Source organism: Manduca sexta, chromosome 22, assembly GCF_014839805.1.
Source record: "Manduca sexta isolate Smith_Timp_Sample1 chromosome 22, JHU_Msex_v1.0, whole genome shotgun sequence".
Taxonomy (NCBI): domain Eukaryota; kingdom Metazoa; phylum Arthropoda; class Insecta; order Lepidoptera; family Sphingidae; genus Manduca; species Manduca sexta.
In genome coordinates, this window is record NC_051136.1 from 10,062,195 (window position 1) to 10,082,936 (window position 20,742).

The 20,742-nt window shown below is 32.5% G+C and overlaps 3 protein-coding genes across 7 annotated transcripts; 1 reads left to right on the top strand and 2 right to left on the bottom strand.

Moving 5' to 3' along the window:
* Nucleotides 1-4,672, top strand: LOC115445834 (heat shock protein 75 kDa, mitochondrial). The gene is made up of 13 exons (XM_030172297.2): nt 1-271; nt 370-524; nt 807-968; nt 1,377-1,612; nt 1,690-1,799; nt 1,903-1,976; nt 2,113-2,389; nt 2,478-2,547; nt 2,684-2,831; nt 2,911-3,038; nt 3,680-3,867; nt 4,062-4,293; nt 4,460-4,672. Exons 1-13 carry the CDS (start codon nt 151-153, stop codon nt 4,632-4,634), a joined length of 2,076 nt encoding a protein of 691 aa, XP_030028157.1. The 5' UTR covers nt 1-150; the 3' UTR covers nt 4,635-4,672.
* A 445-nt stretch (nt 4,673-5,117) lies between these two features.
* On the bottom strand, nt 5,118-11,954 carry LOC115445832 (neurotactin). 5 transcript variants are annotated; one of them, XM_030172295.2, is made up of 7 exons: nt 11,914-11,954; nt 11,265-11,533; nt 9,844-9,976; nt 9,576-9,742; nt 9,419-9,491; nt 8,381-8,531; nt 5,118-8,302 (listed from the first exon to the last, which is right to left on the bottom strand). In XM_030172295.2, exons 2-7 carry the CDS (start codon nt 11,529-11,531, stop codon nt 6,865-6,867), a joined length of 2,229 nt encoding a protein of 742 aa, XP_030028155.1. In that variant the 5' UTR covers nt 11,532-11,533; nt 11,914-11,954; the 3' UTR covers nt 5,118-6,864. The 5 variants fall into 5 exon arrangements, with proteins under 5 accessions (XP_030028155.1, XP_030028154.1, XP_037297173.1 ...); XM_030172294.2 differs by having other exon boundaries at nt 11,253-11,533; XM_037441276.1 differs by having other exon boundaries at nt 11,831-11,925.
* A 3,432-nt stretch (nt 11,955-15,386) lies between these two features.
* Nucleotides 15,387-18,930, bottom strand: LOC119188391 (cingulin-like protein 1). The gene is given in 7 exon segments (XM_037441591.1): nt 15,387-15,936; nt 16,011-16,157; nt 16,237-17,063; nt 17,066-17,670; nt 17,840-17,970; nt 18,393-18,559; nt 18,710-18,930. Coding segments are annotated over 7 exon segments (2,151 nt in total). The 5' UTR covers nt 18,744-18,930; the 3' UTR covers nt 15,387-15,696.
* Nucleotides 18,931-20,742: the final 1,812 nt, after the last annotated feature.

Below are 20,742 nucleotides of genomic sequence, written 5' to 3' on the forward strand. Positions count from 1 at the left end.
AAAGTCTATGGTTAATCCTTTGACAATTAATATAACCTTACATTGACAAAAAATTTAATTCAAAATAATTCTCAAATAACCTATTATTGCTATTGAGTATTTGTGTAAGGAAGTTTTCATTTTATTTCTCTTAAAAAAAACCATTAAGATATGTCAGCACTCCGTATTAAATTGGGCTCTTCCACACTTTGTATGAGAAAATTATTATTTAATTCGGTAAAAAATAAAAAGCTCGTTTTAAGCTCTAATGCTGCAACAAACCTATATAAAGGTATGCTATGATACGTTATATTGATATATAAAATGAAAAACATGTTTTTAGTTATCACAATTTAGAAAAAGACTTTGTTACGCAGTTTTTTTTTGTAGGACAGACGAACCTTTTCGATGTCAAATATTACACCACAGCTACGGAACAGAAAAATACAGAGACTCTAAAAGGAAGCTCAGAAAAGAGAGAATTTCAGGCTGAAACTCGCATGCTTCTCGATATTGTAGCTAGATCCTTGTATTCAGACAAAGAAGTAAGTATAATATTTATATTGCACTTATTCGTAGTTTTCTTTGAATCTTTATTTAAATGAATCTCATTTAAAGAGACTTTTCAAATATTTTCACATAATCTTGCTTTTTATGTTCTATTATTAAGCCCAGGATTACATTTTAATCTGTTTGCTATGTTTGATTTGAGTAATGAGTTTTAATTTTAAGGCCTTAAATCTTTTGTTTTATAGCCTAAAAAAATAATAAAAGTAAAAATTACATGATTTTAACATACACAAATAAATGTAGTCAATTTAAAACAGGTGTTCATTAGAGAATTGATATCAAATGCAAGTGATGCATTGGAAAAATTCCGGTACATGAGTGTGAGTGCGGCACCTGACATGCCTCAGTTAGAGGAGACAGACAGAGCTCTAGCAATTAAACTTACTACAGACAAACAAAACAGAACCATCACATTTCAGGTATATCTTGCTATTATTTTATAATGCTCTTTTCAATAACCATGCTTAAACAAAAGTCCTACAGTCCTAAGTGTTTGTTTTATATTGTACTAGGTGTAGCTTTGGCTTCACCAGGAAAGGAAAAAAATACAATATATCATACAAGGTAGCCTATGTGTTAATCTAGGACATGGTCTATCTGTGTGCCAATTTTCATATAAGTCTGTTCAGTTGTTTCTATATTAACTTCTAACAAACATTAAAATATTTTCACAAACTTTTGGATTTATAATATTGATAAGATTCATATAAATTTATTTAAATCCCATATTATAATATCATAGTATTATCAGGTTTTACATGTCCGGAAATAAAACAGTTAAATATAAGCTTAAGTTATTCACTTTCATACTTGTAAACTGTTTGTAGGATACTGGCATTGGCATGACAAAGGAAGAGCTTACACAGAATCTGGGCACAATAGCACGTTCAGGATCCAAGTCATTTATAGAAGAAATTAAAAAGCAAGGTGCTGAGCAAGCCAGTTCCATCATAGGACAGTTTGGTGTTGGTTTCTATTCTGCATTTATGGTGGCAGATAAGATTGAAGTGTTCACACGCAGCAGTAAGGCAGGATCACAAGGATATAAATGGTCTTCTGATGGGTATATATATTTTAAGTAATATTTTATTATATGTGTATTTTGTTCTAACATTAATGGTCTATTTTGTCACTTTTTAGATCAGGCACATATGAAATACAAGAGGCTGATGGTGTTCCAATTGGCACCAAGATCATAGTCTACCTGAAAACAGACTGCAGAGAGTTTTCAGATGATGACACTGTGCAAAGTATGTATTAAGTTATATGAGTGCATGTTTTGTCTTTTCCAATTATGTTACCATTATGTAATGAAATTAAATATTACTATAAAATTCTTTTGCCTTATTTCAGATATTATAAAGAAATACAGCAATTTTATAAGCAGTCCTATTTACTTAAATGATGAACAAGTTAATTCAATTAAGGTTAGTATTTCACAATAAAACATCTTGTCATATGTTATTGAAATAAAATGCCTGTTATGTCAATTCATTAACTGAAATATCACAATAAAACATACATAACATAACATAATAAACAACTGAAATGATGATTTTTCAGCCTTTGTGGTTATTGGAACCGAAAGAAATAACACACGAGCAACATGTCGAGTTTTACAAGTTCATCAGCAATTCATACGACAAGCCTCGGTTCACGCTACACTACAAAACTGATGCGCCTCTTAGTATCCGGTCTATACTGTATGTCCCTGAAGGTAAACCGGGTCTCTTCGAGTTGTCACGCGACTCGGATGTCGGTGTTGCTCTGTACTCGAGGAAAATATTGATAAAAAGCAAAGCTGAAAACATATTGCCCAAATGGATGAGATTTGTTAAAGGTATGATGTGTAAAATTTTTTTATGTAGCATTAATTACTTGTGTAATGACGGATGTCGCATTAAATCATTTTTCGCGTTACTTTTCAGGTGTTGTAGATTCCGAAGACATTCCATTAAATCTTAGTAGGGAATTGCTGCAGAATAGTGCTCTTATAGTGTACGTATTTTCGCACTTATATAATAAATAATTATTAATTCATTTTTTTATATTGGAGATTATCGATAAACAGTCATTTTAATGACAAACTTGCAAGTAAAAAAACTCAGAATAACACATTAATATATTTTTACAGTAAACTAAAAACTGTCTTAACTAACCGATTCCTGAAATTCATGATTGACATGTCAACAAAAGAACCAGTGTCGTACAACTCATTCTACAAGGATTATTCAATATTCTTGAAAGAGGGTATTGTTACCAGCCAAAGTCCGCTTGAAAGGGTAATTTATTTTATATAGTGTTATAATAATAATAATGAAATGAAACAAAAGTTAATGCTATACTATTGGGTTATTTCAGGAAGAAATCGCTAAATTGCTTCGATTCGAATCATCAAAATTAAATAGCGGACAGAGGACATCTCTTGCCGAATACAGCGAACGCCAGAAGGATGATCAAAAAACAATTTATTACTTAGCTGCGCCTAGGTGAGTGTTAATTTCCAAACACAGAATACAATGACTATACTACTTATACTTACTTATACTTATTAATAAACAGAGTCTATGTTCATATAAGTTAATTAGTATTTAGTCTCACATAGATATTTCACATATTGTGGGGAAACTAAACAGAATATTTAGCTGTGATAGATATGAAAGAAATTTATTACGCTCACACTATGTTCACACTAAAACTAAAAAATGATAAAACTAAAAGTGGGATTCTTAGTGTTAAAATATTCGTTAATCGTGGATGATTTTTGGCTCAATGTTAGCAAAGGTAAAGATGTGTATGTGGTTTAATATATTAACGCAATGTAACACGGCCCCGTATACAAAGTTTTTTTATACATAAACGGCAAAGTGACCCACTGCACCTGATGGTAAGTGGAGTGGGGTCCAATAGAATGTCGACTGACGAGAGATGATGTTTCCTCGACAGCTGACACAATTATGCCGGCCTTTTCGGCGGCGATACGCTTACATGGGCCAGTACGGCGGATTTTAACACCTTGTGTTTCGGTAATCGCTATCTAGGCGGATAGGAAATATACTTATCCTGCCACCAGCAATTTAAAATAAGTTGGATATAATTTTATTGTTTATATAAACCTAAAATGTTTTAGCCGTGAATTAGCCGAGTCGTCTCCTTATTACGAATCTTTGAAAAAACGTAACCTAGAAGTACTATTTTGCTATGACATGTACGATGAACTGGTGTTGTTGGAATTGAAAGAGTTCGGCGGAAGGTCATTGGTCTCAGTTGAAAACGATATGCAACGAGATCCAACTGATAAATCTGAAACTATAATAGGTAAGAAGTTTCTTTCTTAGGTAGATATAAATATTAGGACTTATTGTTTAATAAAAATTATACCGTTATTTAGTATGTGTTCTCCGAATTCGATCTAATGTAAATCCGCTGTACCACAAAACTTATACTTAATTATAATATTCATAGTCAGATTCCATCAATTACAACTATAACTTTCTAATTTACTTTCACAGGAAGCGACGGCCTTCAACAATCACAAGTCGACGAACTTATCTCATTCCTAAAATCAAATTTGTCTGGCAAAGTATTCGAGGTCCGAACGACACAAAAATTGGACTCGCACCCGTGCGTGATTGTTGTACCTGAAATGGCAGCAGCGAGGCATTTTATAAGAACTCAAGCTCAAAGTCTTAGTGAGGAGAATCGATTTGCCCTTCTTAGACCGCAGTTGGAAATTAATGCTAAGTAAGTCTATTCATAAACGATCCAAATTTTCATAATAGTGACCAAATTAGAATAAAATATAAATTACTTTTAAAAGTAATAACATGCTAAGGAAATAATCACATGATCCCAATGTTAATTATACAGTATCCATCGACGCTGCCACATTAATCTCCGTTTCTTTCAGGCACCCAATAATAAAAAAACTACATAAATTGGTATCTACCGACAAGGAACTGGCCAATATGGTTGCGCAACAATTGTTCTCCAACGCGATGGTCACCGCTGGTCTTATCATGGACCCAAGAAACTTGATCAGCCACATTAATGATCTTTTGGCAAAAGCGCTAGAAAAGCATTAAAAATTTTGTTCCTAATATATAAATATGTTTTGTCATTATCTTTTATTTTTATGTAACTTTTATTCTCCCAAATTAAAAATGTTATTAACTGATAAAATATTGCAATTATTCTATAGTACTAGAAAATGAAGATTAACAGCAATTTTCAAATTGAAGATCCCAATCGTTTTTTTCTATATATCTCAAAAATGGACTAATCAGAACCAAGTTTCTTTACATGCTTAGAAATCAGTTATTTCGACTAGCTAATTCTCTGAATCCGATTAAAGATTGCGATTGGAATTGTTTATTGAAAACGACTGTTAATACGTATGTATTTCAATAAACTATGCCATTTGCTCTTTTCCGATCTATCGCAAAAATTGACCATCAGAATAAAGATTTTTGTCATGGATACATAATGAATTATTTTGATAGGTTTATTCTCGATATCGACTGATTGTTTATAGTTGTCGGTGGTGCAAACAAAATGAAAAATCAACGTTAATTTTTTTACACCAATTTATTTTATTCAATTTACAAAATTATGCAAAAATTGTATACGTACTATTCACTAGTGCAATAACTTAAATCACATAAAGCGTTTTGGCAAAATAGGAATATAATTTCCACAACTTATTCGCTAAAGGTGAGTGTCAGACATAAAAATACACAAACATCTTAAACTAAAATGGCGTGATTGCTTTCTTTGGATAAATCAGACTTTAATAATCACAAATGCTTTCTAAAAGAGCAGGAAAATTTATGGGAAAATAATAACTATTTCTTACACCTTGAATATGTTAAAAGCATTAATTAAACAAGAGAGCGATGATATTTCGAAATTATCTAACATAGGAATCCAAAAGTAAAATGTAGATTCGTAAGGCAAGAAAAATATTGTAAGTATTCATAATGGAACAAATAGGGTCCCAGGCGTCTAAATTTCAAAAAATATTAAAACTCATGTGAGATCTAAATCGATAAAAAAAAGTCTAAAAAATGTTGTACATAAAAAAGTCATCAAAACACACCCAAAATACTGATATAATGTGCTCCCAACACATTTTTATGGGACTTGTTTTAAGAGATTTTAACATACAAATGATTTTTCAAATGGGTTTGGGTGACGAAAAGCGTTTAGCGAAAAGTTATTCCCGAAATCATTGTATTTTTTTAAAAACATTTCCTGATCAAAAATCGAATGAGTTTGGTTAATAAGTATCATAACCCAGTTGATTTTAAATGACTGAATCATACGACGTAGTTTCAGATTTTAATAAAATCGGACCTATGACTTTTGGACAAATCTTCGCTATTAGTTATTATATTATGTACTTAATTTGTGATTCGGCCTTCCACACCCACTTGAAAAATTAACCCATATCAAAAAAAATCTGCAACGATAGTTATGAAAATTACTATACCCAACGAAGTAATCGAAATAGTCTTTAAAAATTTACTAAATATTCATATTCGATCATATTCGTCATTCCGATTTGGAAGTATTTAAATTTCAACGTTTATCTCTAATGGAACATATTTTATGCACTTTCTGAGTATGTCGCTCGTTGGATGATATAAATTTAGAGCTATATTAAGCTTTTGTAATATGACACTGTAAACATATTATGGCTGAAATAATTTTAATGAATTGGACACAATACACTTCAACTGTTCCTACTGATATAATACAATAAAAGCTTGTATATTCTGCACTATTAAAGTTCTTACAGCTAGATTATGCTATTAACTTCAGTAGACAAATGCGTTGAGACCTAAATTGAGACATTGACTTAAAAGTATTTACGCGTTTACATACAAAAAAAATAAAATTAAGGTAACTGCTGCCCAAAAATTACTAAACGGCCGCCAGATTCGTGAGAGATCAATAGTTTTTTTCATTGGAATTTTATCAGTCTTAACTTATCCTTAACAATGTATTATCAATAATTTATTCTATGGTTAACGTTATTTAGTATTTACTACTTACATTATCATAATAATCGGAAGTCAAAACGTTAACGTGTGAATATACATTGTACTTTGGAATTATATTTCATTATAAATATTTTTCTTCAACATTGTTCACTAAGGGGTTTTATTTCATCTATTAACACGTGCATTACATACTGAAAACTTATTACACACATCGCTAAATTGTGAGACGATAAGAACTAAGCTAAAAGTTACACAATAACAAAATCTCAGCAAATTCGTGACTAACGAGAATTTGGTGCGTAAATATTTTTTAATCAACATGTGCATATCTTGGCACTATGTCTTCGCGAATAAGCAAATCACAAACAGGTAGGCCATGTAGGGGAAGCAAATCTTGTCCTACCGCTATTAATCCCGTTTCAGGTCCCGGCAACACTCCATTCCATATATAATAATAGAAGAGTTGCTGCATGGCTGCCATAAAACGGCGCTGTTCTGGCATTTCAGATTCAAATGTGCCAAGTATAGCTTCTACATCGGAATTAACATCAGCTAATCCCGAACCGCCCGCACCTCCTCCGGCACCCGATCCTAACACCACGTACATCGGTACGCTCAATCGTAAACGCGCCAGGCTCACTAACGGGCACAAAGTACGAATTGCCGAAATTAACTCAACTAGACCTTCATATGTTTTGTTGAAATGTGAAAACACAGAGGCAGTTATATTTTTTTCACCAATTATGCTTTCATTAACGATTTTTTCGACCATTTCCGATGTCCAGTTTAAATGTTTCATTTTGAGCAAATCAGAATGACTAGAATGTTGTGTAGTTCCAAATACCATAGGTTTAAAAACTTTCTCTTTTCCAGATTTTTTCGCTTCCTTCTGAAGATCCCAGCTTTCGTAAGCATGTAATCTTAACAAATCACCATCTAATACCAGCCAAGAGCGTTGTGTTTCATCGGAAACAGGCATAGTCCCGCTATTATCTCCTAACCAGGTATCTGGCGTATAAGACAATAATTCAGTTGTAGACACCCGTCGCAGGCATTCAGCATCTTTGCATTTACTAAGGTGTTTGAACTGTTCGTTATCTTTTTGCGACTGGTCTAGTGGGTCTCCCGGAAATATAACAGACGGTGATGAAAGCCAGATTCTTGAGTACAATTTCTGTGCTTGATTTGAAGTGGTTAAAGCAGCTGTTAAAGTGGCACCAGCTCTATGTCCTAATAATGTTACCGATTTGGGATCCCCGCCAAAATTGTCAATGTTTAAGCTAATCCACTGTAAGGAAACTAATAAATCACTTAATGCGTAGTTTCCTGACGTAGGAGGGTATTTTGAATTAGAAATAATATCAAGGGCCAAGAAACCAAAAGGCCCAAGTCTAAAATTTGGCCGAACAAATATAACTTCCTTAGTGCGTGCATACAGAGCAGAAGGCTGAGCAGGGCTTATTCCACCAGCAAAGGTATTAGCTCCTATTAGAACAACAACAGGCAATGGGGAATCATATCTCACGTGAGGAGTAACAATGTCCAATGTAAGGCAGTCTTCTTCACCAGTTATTGTTCCATTCTCTAAAAATTGTAGGCATAGAGGTCCTGGTTCATGTGTTTTGAGTGTTCCATTCCAACACAGTGATATATTGTTCAAGGGCTGAGCATACGTAAATCTTCTCTCACCTATTGGTGGTACAGCATACGGAACACCATAAAACTTATAAACACCTTCATCCAAAATCCTAAAAAATATTACAGCATGAAGTATTTCAACTTTATATTAAAATCACAATGAACTGAATATATTATAATGAGGTTACCCTTCAACTGGTCCACAACTTGTAGAAGCGGTGATGTAGCGTCCGAGGCGCAAGGGCCTCTCAAGAGGTGGTCCAGCGTAGGCGCCAATCACAATGCCAACAATTGTCACCAAGAGTACCAAGAGTGCCACAATACATACCACTATGTCATCTGTAATGCATATAAATTTTTAAAATATTGTTTCTCAAAAATGCTTCTCAGTATTTCCTCCGATAGTAAGTATATTCATTATTCAATAGCAAAAACAAAATTATAGCCTTTATGAAAGCACAGCAAATGCATATTTACTTTAAATCTTGACACTTCCCACTTCCTTTTCTGTTCAAGAACTTATTAATTAATTTTAAACATATTAGACCTGCTGGTTATAGCATCTACTTTCTCTGTTATTGATTACGTTACATTATAACACAACATTAGTAAATGATATTTTTTATTTTTGCTTTCATTTCAATTAATTTGTGCCCAGTGACAGTACACCTGTATGTCACTGGCCATATTTGTTCATCCCTGGCATTCATAAATGCGAAAGTTTTGACTTTCTAGATATATTTTTTTACGTGATTGTTTTCTCGTTTAGTATCTGCTATTATTATTACTCAACATGTGCAAAATCACTGATAAATAAACAGTGGCAGCCATAATATAAAAATATTTATATTAATGTATATGTTACTATGAACTGCTAAAAAATGGACAATCCACCAACATCAGATAGTCATAGCAATGCCATCAATGTTTAGAAAGAAAAAATTACAGTCTTGACATCACTTACTTTCGAAAAAATATTTTTATGAACCACTTCTATTTTTATTTGTTAAATTCAATAAATTTTCGCAATTAAGGAATGTTTACCTTTACAACTATAACCTAAAAAGAGTTGTCATAACAGATGTGATGTCACTAGACATTGATTGGTGGATTAAAACACATTCTGTTTCACATTAATCTCAATTATTGTCAAAGTGACAAAGTTTCCCTTGTTTATACTTAGGAATTTTTTCTCTAAAAACAATTTAAATAAATCATATTGTTACCAATAATAAATTTCTTCTGACGAATTCTTTCTTTAAGTGGAAGTTTGGTAGCAACCTTGCCTTCCTCAGTTTCCTGAAAACAAAACATGTACATTGTAAAAAATAATAAAAACAAAAAAAAAGCTCCCAAGAGCTTCCATTTTATTGAAAAACATACCATTGGTTCCAACTTTACATTTTCCATTCCATCATTTGCTGGATCAAGTTTTTCATCAAGTGTTTCCATAGACGCAAGAGCAGCTTCAGCAGCACTGTCAGATCTCTTTTGGAAAAGTTTTGGATATTTCAGAACAAATAATCCTTTTCGTTCAGCCTTTGCATCCTCTGTAACAAAAATATTATTTGTTTTAATTAATATTGCCTAATATTTTGAAAATAATCTTGTTATTAAAAAAATATATTGAAGCTGTGTAAAATATACTGACCATTTTCATGTTGTGGATGATGTAAAAACTTAGTCAGAGGGCATGAATGCAAAAACTGTAAGCGGTGTGTCTTGGGTTTAGTACTTTCCTCGAGCTTTTGAATTTCTGATTCTTTTTCAATAACTTCTTCATCCTGTAAATCATGACAAACAATATGTTTACTCTAAGAGCAAAGATTTATAGATCAGTCCCTGATCTCCTAAAAACTGGCAAACATACATTACATATTTATCCCTGAAAGGGTACGCAGAGGCAGAACCAGGGAACCCACTTTTTGCCAAGTGTGTTCCATCCTATGATGTGGTAGGGGCGAGCTTATCGCCGTATCAGACACAAATTCTGGATTATGAGTTGATACTGAGAAGAAGAACCCAAATATCACTTTGCCCGACCAGGGTTTTGAACTCATGACCTCAGAGTGTTACTTTACTGCACATGCAGTACAACTATGCCACCGAAACAATCCCCTGATCTCCTGACTATTAAATTTGCTTGTTCACTAATTTGATTTTGTTTAGTACTCTGCAAGATAATATAATTTAATTTTCATATTGCATTTCTTATACTTTCTAAAACTGAATGAAAATATATTATTGTCAATTTTTTTTTTTTATTATTTATAGAGGGTGTGGTTCAACAACATGTTACCCTCATTGCGACACTCTGCTTTATTAACAATTAGTCTCGCCATGCTTATCTACATTTATTACCTAAATTAACAATATATTTTTTTATTTTGAAAGCCAAGACAATTTCCATTAGTCAATATGTGATTGATAGAATTTGTAGTAATTAAACCATTTATGTTCTATTACTCACTATGAAAAATATAATTAGTTAGCAATTGATACCATATAAGTGAAAATTAAGAAGTAGCTTTTCTTTTTTATATTTTTTGAGCACTAACTTGCTCCAATATAAGTAAATATAGTAAACCATACTGGATATTTTTATATAGCCATACAATTTTATTTAGAGGTGTTCAAATTTTGTATGAGACTAAAACTATTAGTTATGTTCAAATTTCTACAAAAATTACTAGATGAATGCTGTTTTATTAGCAAAGTTATAATATGCAACTTTTAGGTACCTGTAATGAGTGTTACCAATTACTATTTCCTCAAAGGTCAAGTGGTAGTGAACATCGTTTAGGAACCCACCCATCAGGTTCATGCTACATTTTCCAAGGTATTAAAAAAAAAACACGACTATTATCCAGGAGTATTATTTAACACGATATACCTATAAAATCGCGCCCTGCCACAATGTGGCTACATCATGCGCACCAGTACCTGCCGTCAGTATGTTTGGGGGTAAGTAAAATTACAAACAAGTTATGCCTATGTCATCGAAATCACAAATGAACTAGACACTGGAAGAAACTGCAATTTTGCCCAAAACTAACTCACCTTTGACTTTACCTTTTCAGAATTTTTTGTGAAAAAGCCGGGCATTTTTATAGCTCCGATGGGTATGTACTTCGGCTTCACTTCCCGGCCTTGCTCAGTCACGTCTCCTGCAAGCGCAGACTTCACTGGACCTTCGGCTTCATTTTTCAACTCGGACACCGCCTCGGCTACATCGTCGGACTTTAACATTACTTCTTTTTCTTCCTCCTCAATCTGCTGTTTATCGAGCGTCTTACTTTCATTTTCATAATCCACTTTGTTTAAACCCGTGGAACTCATGTCTGAAGAATTAAAACAACAATAAAATTGATTTGCATGGATGCGTACATACGGATTCACGTTTGCCGCGTTCCAGAACAGGAAAAGAAAGAGTACGAACGACGAAACTTCTACACTTTTCATAGGTGAGAAAGAGACAGCACATCAAAATATATATTTATTGTACTGTATCAACGGAACACAAAGAAGCGTTATTGTGAAGCGTAACATTATGGATACACTAGCCTAAATTTAGATTTGGATTAACGGAATGTTTCTTTAGAAACAAAGCGTTTAATGAATTAAGCTTTATGTCACACCTTACTTAATATGATTTCAATATGAAATTCATTTGTAGTCGTCCCCAAAATTAACAACTTTACGAATCACATTCACGACTTACCGGCTCACACACACCAAAGAGAATATAATCACTACGTTTTAAGAGACAGGACTTAATACAAAGAAATAAAATCGAATTTACATGGCGTATCAATACCAATATCACGGAAGAATACGTCAAGAACGTCAAATAACAATACTACCAACTGAACAAAATACATAGTAGTGAGCACTTTTTATCGATATCGATAAATTCTACTGGTGGGAATCGACGCTAATGCTACTTTGATAAAATTCATATAATGTATTTTCGAGTCCACATTATCAATCCAACTCACAATATACAGTGAACATTTTAGCACTATAATTACAAGGCTGGACTAAAATGAGGATTCGAAATAAAATGAAAAGCTTTCACATGTTGAATAATAATTGTATTTTAAAATAAAATCCTTTATTCACCATGTAGGCGAATATAGTTGCACTTATGATAGGTCAAGGTACAATGAGAATATTTAATTATAAAGTCAAAGGATGGTGACACTTCTTTGTCGCACTTCTCTTGAAAGATATTATCATTTGTGCAATAATTGTTTATAAAAACATGGCACGGAAATTCAAACAACATTTCATCAGGTAGTGGATCAGCTTTCAAATTTTTCCATGGTATGGCTGACTTTCTAAGGCGATTGTTCTTTTTATTAAAATCTTTGTTATTAAAGTGAGAACCACACACATATTTCAAAGTATGCAGCTTTTCTATGGGAACATATATCAAATCTTCTTTTCCCACAATCTGAACTCACTTTCGGCATCTGGAAATATTTTTAATTGTAAATATATTTCTTATTAAATTATATTTAAGACTAAAATCATAAACAGTGACCAGGCACATTGATTGCTCAACGCATTTTTAAGTACACACACACACACACACACACACACACACACACACACACACATACACGACTTTAGTATTTTTTGTCCTGATGATCAGTCATCATCTTACTAATATTATAAAGCGTGTGCATGCAATTGTATGTTTATAAGTAATTCGTACCCGCAAAAAATCTAAAATGATTGCGATTAAACTTGGTATGTAGATAGTTAGAATTACTACTTTTTATCACTATGTTCCCACAGAATCTGGACCTAAATGGGTGAAACGATATCGATAATCATAACAACATCACTAATAACATAATGGTAATTAGAAAATGAGAATTTTTATTATTTCTAAGCTACTTTATTTGCGCGATGACTAAAAACATCTAATTAATGTTTACCTGACATCATCCAATGGAAATTTCGCCATAAACATTCTGCTTTTGTGATTTATTCGACTGGCTCGATCTCCGCAAATTTCACACGTAATGAAACGTTTTTTTGGTGGCATGTCTTTAAAATGTATTCACTTACACCAACAAAAACACTTTTTGGTATATTTTTACTTGTTTGAATAACAAATAATACAAACATAAATCAATAAACACAAATGTATACCAAAACGTCAGGAAATAAACAAACAATAATAATGGCGGTGAGGAATAGAAAGAGAAACTGTACTGAGAGAGAGAGATAGCAGTATCCGCCATTAAATGCCATGTCAATTCCATACAAAAGATTTTTTGTTCCTTGTTGCGCTAGGCTGACACACACAGAGTAACGGCTATCAGTGTTGCCAACCCGTTTTCCCGAACCCGCTATAAACGACTGTTCAAAGTTTATATCGTTCAAACACTCGGAAAGTTTGTACCAAACATTATTTTCGTATATTATTGATCTAACTTGGCTAGCAAATTAAATTAGTGACCGATTTTTTAAGGGCGAAATATTGATTCACTGGAACAATTCCGAACATCAATCAATTTAAAATTCGATAAGAAATGAAACAGTAATTCAAATTTAAATGGGAAACTATTAGATTTTTTTATCAGAAACCGATGATTTCTTCTGTTTAAGAATTTATGCGATGTAAGTACATATTTTATAAGATATAGCTTTTGCTCGCGGCTCCGCCCGCGTTATAAAATTTTTTAGGCTAAAGTTTTCCATTATAAAAGTAGTAGTTTCCCGGGAGCCTCCTATGTTCTTCCCAGGGTTTCAAACTGTCTCCATACAAAATTTCATCTTAATACGTTGGGTAGTTTTTGAGTTTAAGACGTTCAGGCAGACGGATGCAGCGGGGGACTTTGTTTTATAATATATTTTTTAGAACTTTTTAAGAGGAACAATCCCGTCATACATCATTGTTGCATAACTTTAACCGTTTACGCAGCGCACGCAACGGAAGCTCTCAAAACTAATAAATTGTCCCCGTATTTACAACATGTTTTATTACTGCTCCGCTCCTATTGGTCATAGCGTGATGATATACAGCCTATAGCACCCCACAAATAAAGGGCTATCCAACACAAAACGAATTTTTCAGTTCAAACTGGTAGTTCCTGAGATTAGCCATTACTGCTCCGCTCCTATTTGTCATAGCGTGATGATATATAACTTAGAGCACACCACGAACAAAGGGCTATCCAACGCAAAAATAATTTTTCTGTTTGGATCGGTAGTTCCTGAAATTAGCTATTACTGCTCCGCTCCTATTGGGTATAGCGTGATGATATATAGCCTGCAGCAATCAACGAATAAAGGGCTATCCAACGCAAAAAGAATTTTTCAGTTTGGACCGGTAGTTCCTGAGATTAGCCATTACTGCCCCGCTCCTATTGGGTATAGCGTGATGATATATAGCCTATAGCACTCCACGAACAAAGGGCTATCCAACGCAAAAAGAATTTTTCAGTTCGGACCGGTAGTTCCTGAGATTAGCCATTACTGCTCCGCTCCTATTGGTATAGCGTGATGATATATAGCCTATAGCACTCCACGAACAAAGGGCTATCCAACGCAAAAATATTTTTTCAGTTTGGACTGGTAGTTCCTGAGATTAGCGCGTTCAAACAAACAAACAAACAAACAAACTCTTCAGCTTTATATAATAGTATAGATAAATATAAAAAAAAAAAACAAATAACCTAGTACCCCCTTATTCATAGACGTTATTTATCTAAGGACGGAGCATTGCTATGATAACAAGTCTGTTTCTCAGTGCTGACGGCATGGCAGCCTTCGCAGTGCGTAGACATAATATAGCCGTCGTGATTGGCTAATATTGTGATATAACTCGAATCTAGTTAGCTGTCAGATAAACTAAGTTGAGAAACATACTTGTTATCACAGCAATGCTTCGTCCTAAGATAAATAACGTCTATGAATAAGGGGATTAGTCTTTATACCCGGTATTAACTATTTAAATTTTGAATTTTGTCAATACTTATAAATACGAGAGTAACTTTGTTAAGCTTTCACGGTTAAACCCTAAGGCGTAATCACTGAAACGATTTCGATGAAATTAGGTATGGTGATAGTTTAAAATTCTGAGGACATAGAAATGAAATGAAAATGTGAAAAATAACTTTTTCACGCTGTGGAACCAAGAAAGCTAGTAGTAAATAAATAATAACGAATTTATATTTATAATTTTTTATTCACACGCCACAATAAATAAAACAAAGATACAAAACATTTGTCACAAGTCATAAATAATTTATAATAAATAAACGAAACGATTCAGAACAAGGGAATAATAACCACCTGGTTATTCCTCAGATGAAACACGAAATTAGAATATTAATGGTATAAAGAATAATATGATTTTTTTCATAACTTCAATAAGGTCATATCTTACAACATTACATTATAATGTTTCTGCTAATTCCATCACAATATGTAAAGGCCTCTAGATATACATACAATGGTATGTAAGTGTAATTAATAAAACTAATGTCTATCCAGAAGAGCACGCTAATGATTTCTCTCGCAATGGTGAAATGGTATTTAAATTTTCTTTGCCAACTTTGTGTGTTTTTCGTAACACTGAAGGTGACTTTGGCTTATATTGAGATTGTTCAGAGTCCTTGCGTAATTTTTCGATAATAGATGTCATTTTGGCGACTGTCATTGTTAATTCTTCATTTTCTTGACGAAGTAGTGATAACTCGACGACCATGGACTGCTGATCGTGTATCTAGAAAAATAAATTAATTATATAAATCTTAGAAGCAGGTACGAACATAAAAATCGAAAAAGATTTAGTAGTACCTGCTGTTGTAAACGTTTATTTTCACTTTCAAGACGGTTGATCTCAGCAGCTGCTTGGGAGACCAGGACACGTGATTGCTCTGCTGCTGCTGTAGCTTGGCCCGCATGCTCTCTACTTAACTCACAAAGCAACTGTTTTTTCTCCACCTGGTTTAATTTAAAATACAAATATTTAATTAAAATAATTTTACAGTGCAAATAAAAAAATCATAGTGACACAACTGACCTCCTCTCTTAACATTTGAATTTGTGAGTTGGATTCCTTTCTTAATAACTCAACATCCTCAATAAGTTCACTTTTAATAGAATCAAGTTCTCTGTAAGCTTCTTTTTCGACATTCTGTAAACTTTCAATCAAACTGACATTGTGTTCCATTATGCGAGTGTGCTCCTTAGCCAATGCAGCTTTGGATTTTAAAATATTAACTAGAGCTTCCTTGTACTCATTACATTCCATGACAGTGTTATTCAGTGACTTTTTGATGGTAGTCAATTCATTTTCTGCTACTTCTTTTGAGTTTTTTAAAGCTTCTAGTTCATTTTCTAAATGTTCAAGCTCGCTATCTGATTCCCTCAAGCGCATTGTTAAGACTTGTACTATATCTCTGGTTACTGATAAAGACATTTCAAACTTTATTTTTTCTTTATTTGCTTTATCAACTTCTACAGTTAATTTATTAATTTCATTTTCAAACTCTATAAATTTCTTCTTTGACTCCTCTTTAAGCACATTCATTTCTTCTGCAATATTATTTTTTTCTTTGTTTAATGTATTATTATTGATTTTAAAATTTTCAATATCTGCCCTTAAAATAACATTTTGGTCTTCAAGAACACAAATATTATGTTTTAACCCTATAGTTTCTCTTTCTAAGTCTTGTATAATTTTTTGTTGTTGTATACAATGTTCTTGTAAACTTTGGGTACGCTCTTCAAATTGTATTTCACAGAGTCTTAATTTTTCTTGAGTTGCCTCATCAATTTGTTCAAGTTTAGCCTTCATTTCATTATCTTTAGTACTTAACTGTTGTTGCAGTTCATGTACTACTTCATATTCTCATTTATCAATTGTTGTTTAATAGATTCTATTAGAGAATTATATTTTGTCTTCATATTTTCCTGGTCATTTTTAGATTTAGTGATAATAGCTTGTTTCTCCTCCTCAAGCTTTGCTTTTAAAACTTCCAATTCTGCCTTATATTCCTTCCTGATACTTTCATTAGCTTCTAAAGCTAAAGCATGATGACCTTTAACCATTTCAAGTCTTTGCCTAGCCTCCTCTAGACTTGCTTCAACATTGGTCAATTTATCTTGCAAATCTTTGCATAAACTATCTCTGATTGTAATAACTTCTTCAAGTGAGCTCAATTCTAATTGTTTACTCCTTACTTCTTCTTCAAGATTTTCACATTGATTTTGAAGTTCAGATATTTTATTTTTCAAATCATTTATTTGTTTTGTATTATTAATAGTACATGTTTTTTGCCTTTGCCCTTTAGAAATATTATTGCTTATAGTGATTTTTGATAGGTTTTTGTTAATGGCTTCTATGTCTTTATTGTCCTTTGAAAAGCATTTGACTTGTTTCTGAAGGCAGAGAATTTTAGTTTGAAGTTCTTCAATTTGTTTGTTGTATTCCAAGATTGTATGGTCTTTATTCCTGAAATCAATAAACAAATCTAAGGAACGAACAAGGTGATTTAAGGAATCAATTTAATTATTTGACAATTTGTTTTTAAATAATAAATTATTAATCCACATTTACAGGTACAGATAAACTCTCACATACAAAGGATCCTAGTGAAATAAAAATTTCAAGTCATATTTACCTTATCTCCACTTCTTGTGCTTTAATTACTTCATCATGATCTTTATTCTCAATTTTCTTTTTAGAGTATGATAATGGTTTTTTAAGGCTTGATGGGGGCTTGATAAGTCTTGCAACTTTCAATGGCTGAGGCTGTAAATAATAATGCAAAATAATTTTTAACCTACTAATGATGAAGCTTAAAGTATTGATCTTAAAAATACAAGTGCTTGTAATGATAATCACATTTACACTTTACAAGAATATGAACAATTATTGTGCTATATTTTTTATAGTATATCTGTGTCTTTGTCAAAGTAGTCTAATCTCTGAAATGGCAGATTAAATTTTAGTGATATTTTATGGACAAGATTTTCTAGGGTACCTATAATCTTTAATCTGTCTATAATCAGCATGACACTCTGTGCACATAAGTTTTAATATCAGTACAGTTTTATCATCTGTAAAATTCAAATAAATTCTCAACCGCCGTAAAAAAAAATTAGACAATGCCTGTATACTTATGTGGGAGCTATGAACTAGTAAAATTTTCAAGTAAAACTTGTAATACTTACCGTAACAAAGGGTTTAGTACTTTGAACAGAGCTACATTGTGACTGCGTATCCAAATTACAATTGATAGATGTTTTAGGTGCTGACTGAATTTTGGAAGAAATTTTTGGTTTTTCGTTTTCTTGCTTTTTCTGATTAACACTACTTGTATTTTCTTTTTTTCCTGAAACTAAAGGAAGTAATTATTATGAGATGAAAGATGGGATAAAATATAATAGGCACTACATGTTTAAAATATTATCTGAATGCTTATCAAAATAAAACATCAAAATTTCATTTTACACATTTTATGTAAAATTCAATTTTTATAATCACTTACCGAGGGGGTCAAATCGTTTAGCTTTGGAGAACATGATTAATTTATAATTTCTAACACAAAAAAACTTTAATAAAATCTCGGTTCATCAAACATCTGACTTAGCATCTGACTCTCGTAACGAACGCGCGCGAAACTGCCGGGCGGCTGTTTATTGTCATTTCGCGCAGCTGCAAGCCGTTGAAAAACCGTTCCATTAGACGCTTAAAGTGTTCTAGTTTTAACAAAATCTAATCAAGACATACAACGCTGTTCAAACCTTTCTTTCTTTTCAAATAATAAGTTGAGATGTTTTAACGTCATTGTTTTAACCATGTAAAAATATTATGCCAATTCTATTTGATACTGATTAATGATTGAAGGTCCGAGGTCAAGAAAATTTATATGGGTTTACTATTTTTCATGAACGAATATACTTATTACCAGAAATCTCTAATGATACTACATATACTTTATTTATACCATATAAAAATAAGTGTGAAAATTAAATTCGTAATTAGTAGATAAAGTTAACAGTAGACTCTAGTAGGTCCTTATTTTAGCATAAGCAAAAAATATCGATATCTTTTAAATTGATTGATTTCATAACAAATTGCTATTCAGAAATAGTAAAGCTTTTCGGCAACAGGTAGCATTTTTTATAATATATCTAGAATAATCTAATGCCGGCGCCACATACAGACAAATATTTAAACAGAGACTTTGCCACACATTTGAACACAGTTTTTCCTTAATCATCCGTAAAGTCAGAGTTATAATAAGGTCAGTCGGGGGAAGTGCGCCATAAAATTTTCATAGCTGGATTCAATGCAAAATAATTTCTTTTTGTGCTGACTTAAGAATGTAATTTTATTAATTTAAGAATATTTGGTATTTTGTGATAACAACCTATAGCCATTCAAGAAAATCGGACCATAAATTAATAATATTTTGCTCAAAGTAAAAAAAATGGTAGTAGGCGCACTTGCCTCCGGAAATGGGGTAAGTGCGCCTGTGTAAAAAACGCCAATATGAAACATTATAAAGAAAACACTCACTTTAGTCCATAGAGAAATAAGTTTTACACGCATTGCTCTTGGATAATTTTAATCAATCAATATTATAACAAACTATGTCTGTCAAATCAAATTCGGGGTAAGTGCGCCATATATATGTAAATCAGGGCTTGAAAACATTTTTAGATTTTTTTTATTGATATATAATTTTTTGCTATGTTAGAGTTTTGTGTGCGGATATGTTGGAATAAAAAAATGTTAGCCCTAATATAAAATCCATTTTATTTCTAAAAACTAAAAAAAAACATACAAAGATTTAGGAATTAGCAATTTTGAATGCGTTATAACTCAATTACTTAGAATTTGGCCTTATGACATTTGATATGTTTTAGCTGCATTATATCCAGATAACGTGCCTGATCAACAGCAACCTATTCACGTAAAGTTGCTCTAGACCAAGATATTTCAGTTTTTCTTTTGTAAAAACGAATTAACTAATACGCCCTTTTATTTAAGTCGGCTCAAAACAAAATACCTTGAGTACAAAAATTCTGCTGTTAAGTATAACATTTTAATAATAATAATTCATATTAGTAAAACTTATTCTCAAAAAGGTTGGTTATATATGGATCAGGGGCAAGTGCGCCATACGACTATTAACTGTGGCGCACTTGCCCTACTCGACAATTTTTAGGTTCATTTTTTCGCATTGCTAAAAAATCATTTATTTGAGTATATATAAATAAAATTCAGGCAGGAAGTTAAAATAAAAGGTTTAATCTATGTATTCACCTTACTGGTTTACAGAAATATGTTAAATATCTTGAAATATTTGATGTTATCTTTCACGGGGTCATCTCGGTTTACAGGTCTAAATGACACTTAAAATAAAATGGCGAATAAATCGTATTAAAATGAACATAGCCATTTATGTTTTTTAGTGGAACTGTATTTCAGTTAGTAGCATAGATGTAAGATTGCGGTAATTGTATAACATCAATAGTTCTCGATTTTTTTAGGGTAGGTGCACTTACCCCGTCG

Bases quoted from the DNA above. Each gene is read 5' to 3' on its own strand.
- LOC115445834 (XM_030172297.2), top strand. From the start codon at position 151: ATGTCAGCACTCCGTATTAAATTGGGCTCTTCCACACTTTGTATGAGA. The intron at 272-369 runs GTATGCTATGAT...TTTTTTTTGTAG, and splicing joins TGCAACAAACCTATATAAAG to GACAGACGAACCTTTTCGAT. The intron at 2,832-2,910 runs GTAATTTATTTT...GGGTTATTTCAG, and splicing joins GCCAAAGTCCGCTTGAAAGG to GAAGAAATCGCTAAATTGCT.
- LOC115445832 (XM_030172294.2), bottom strand. From the start codon at position 11,531: ATGAGTTCCACGGGTTTAAACAAAGTGGATTATGAAAATGAAAGTAAG. The intron at 9,743-9,843 runs GTCAGTATATTT...TTTTTGTTACAG, and splicing joins TCATCCACAACATGAAAATG to AGGATGCAAAGGCTGAACGA. The intron at 9,492-9,575 runs GTATGTTTTTCA...TTTTGTTTTCAG, and splicing joins ATGTAAAGTTGGAACCAATG to GAAACTGAGGAAGGCAAGGT.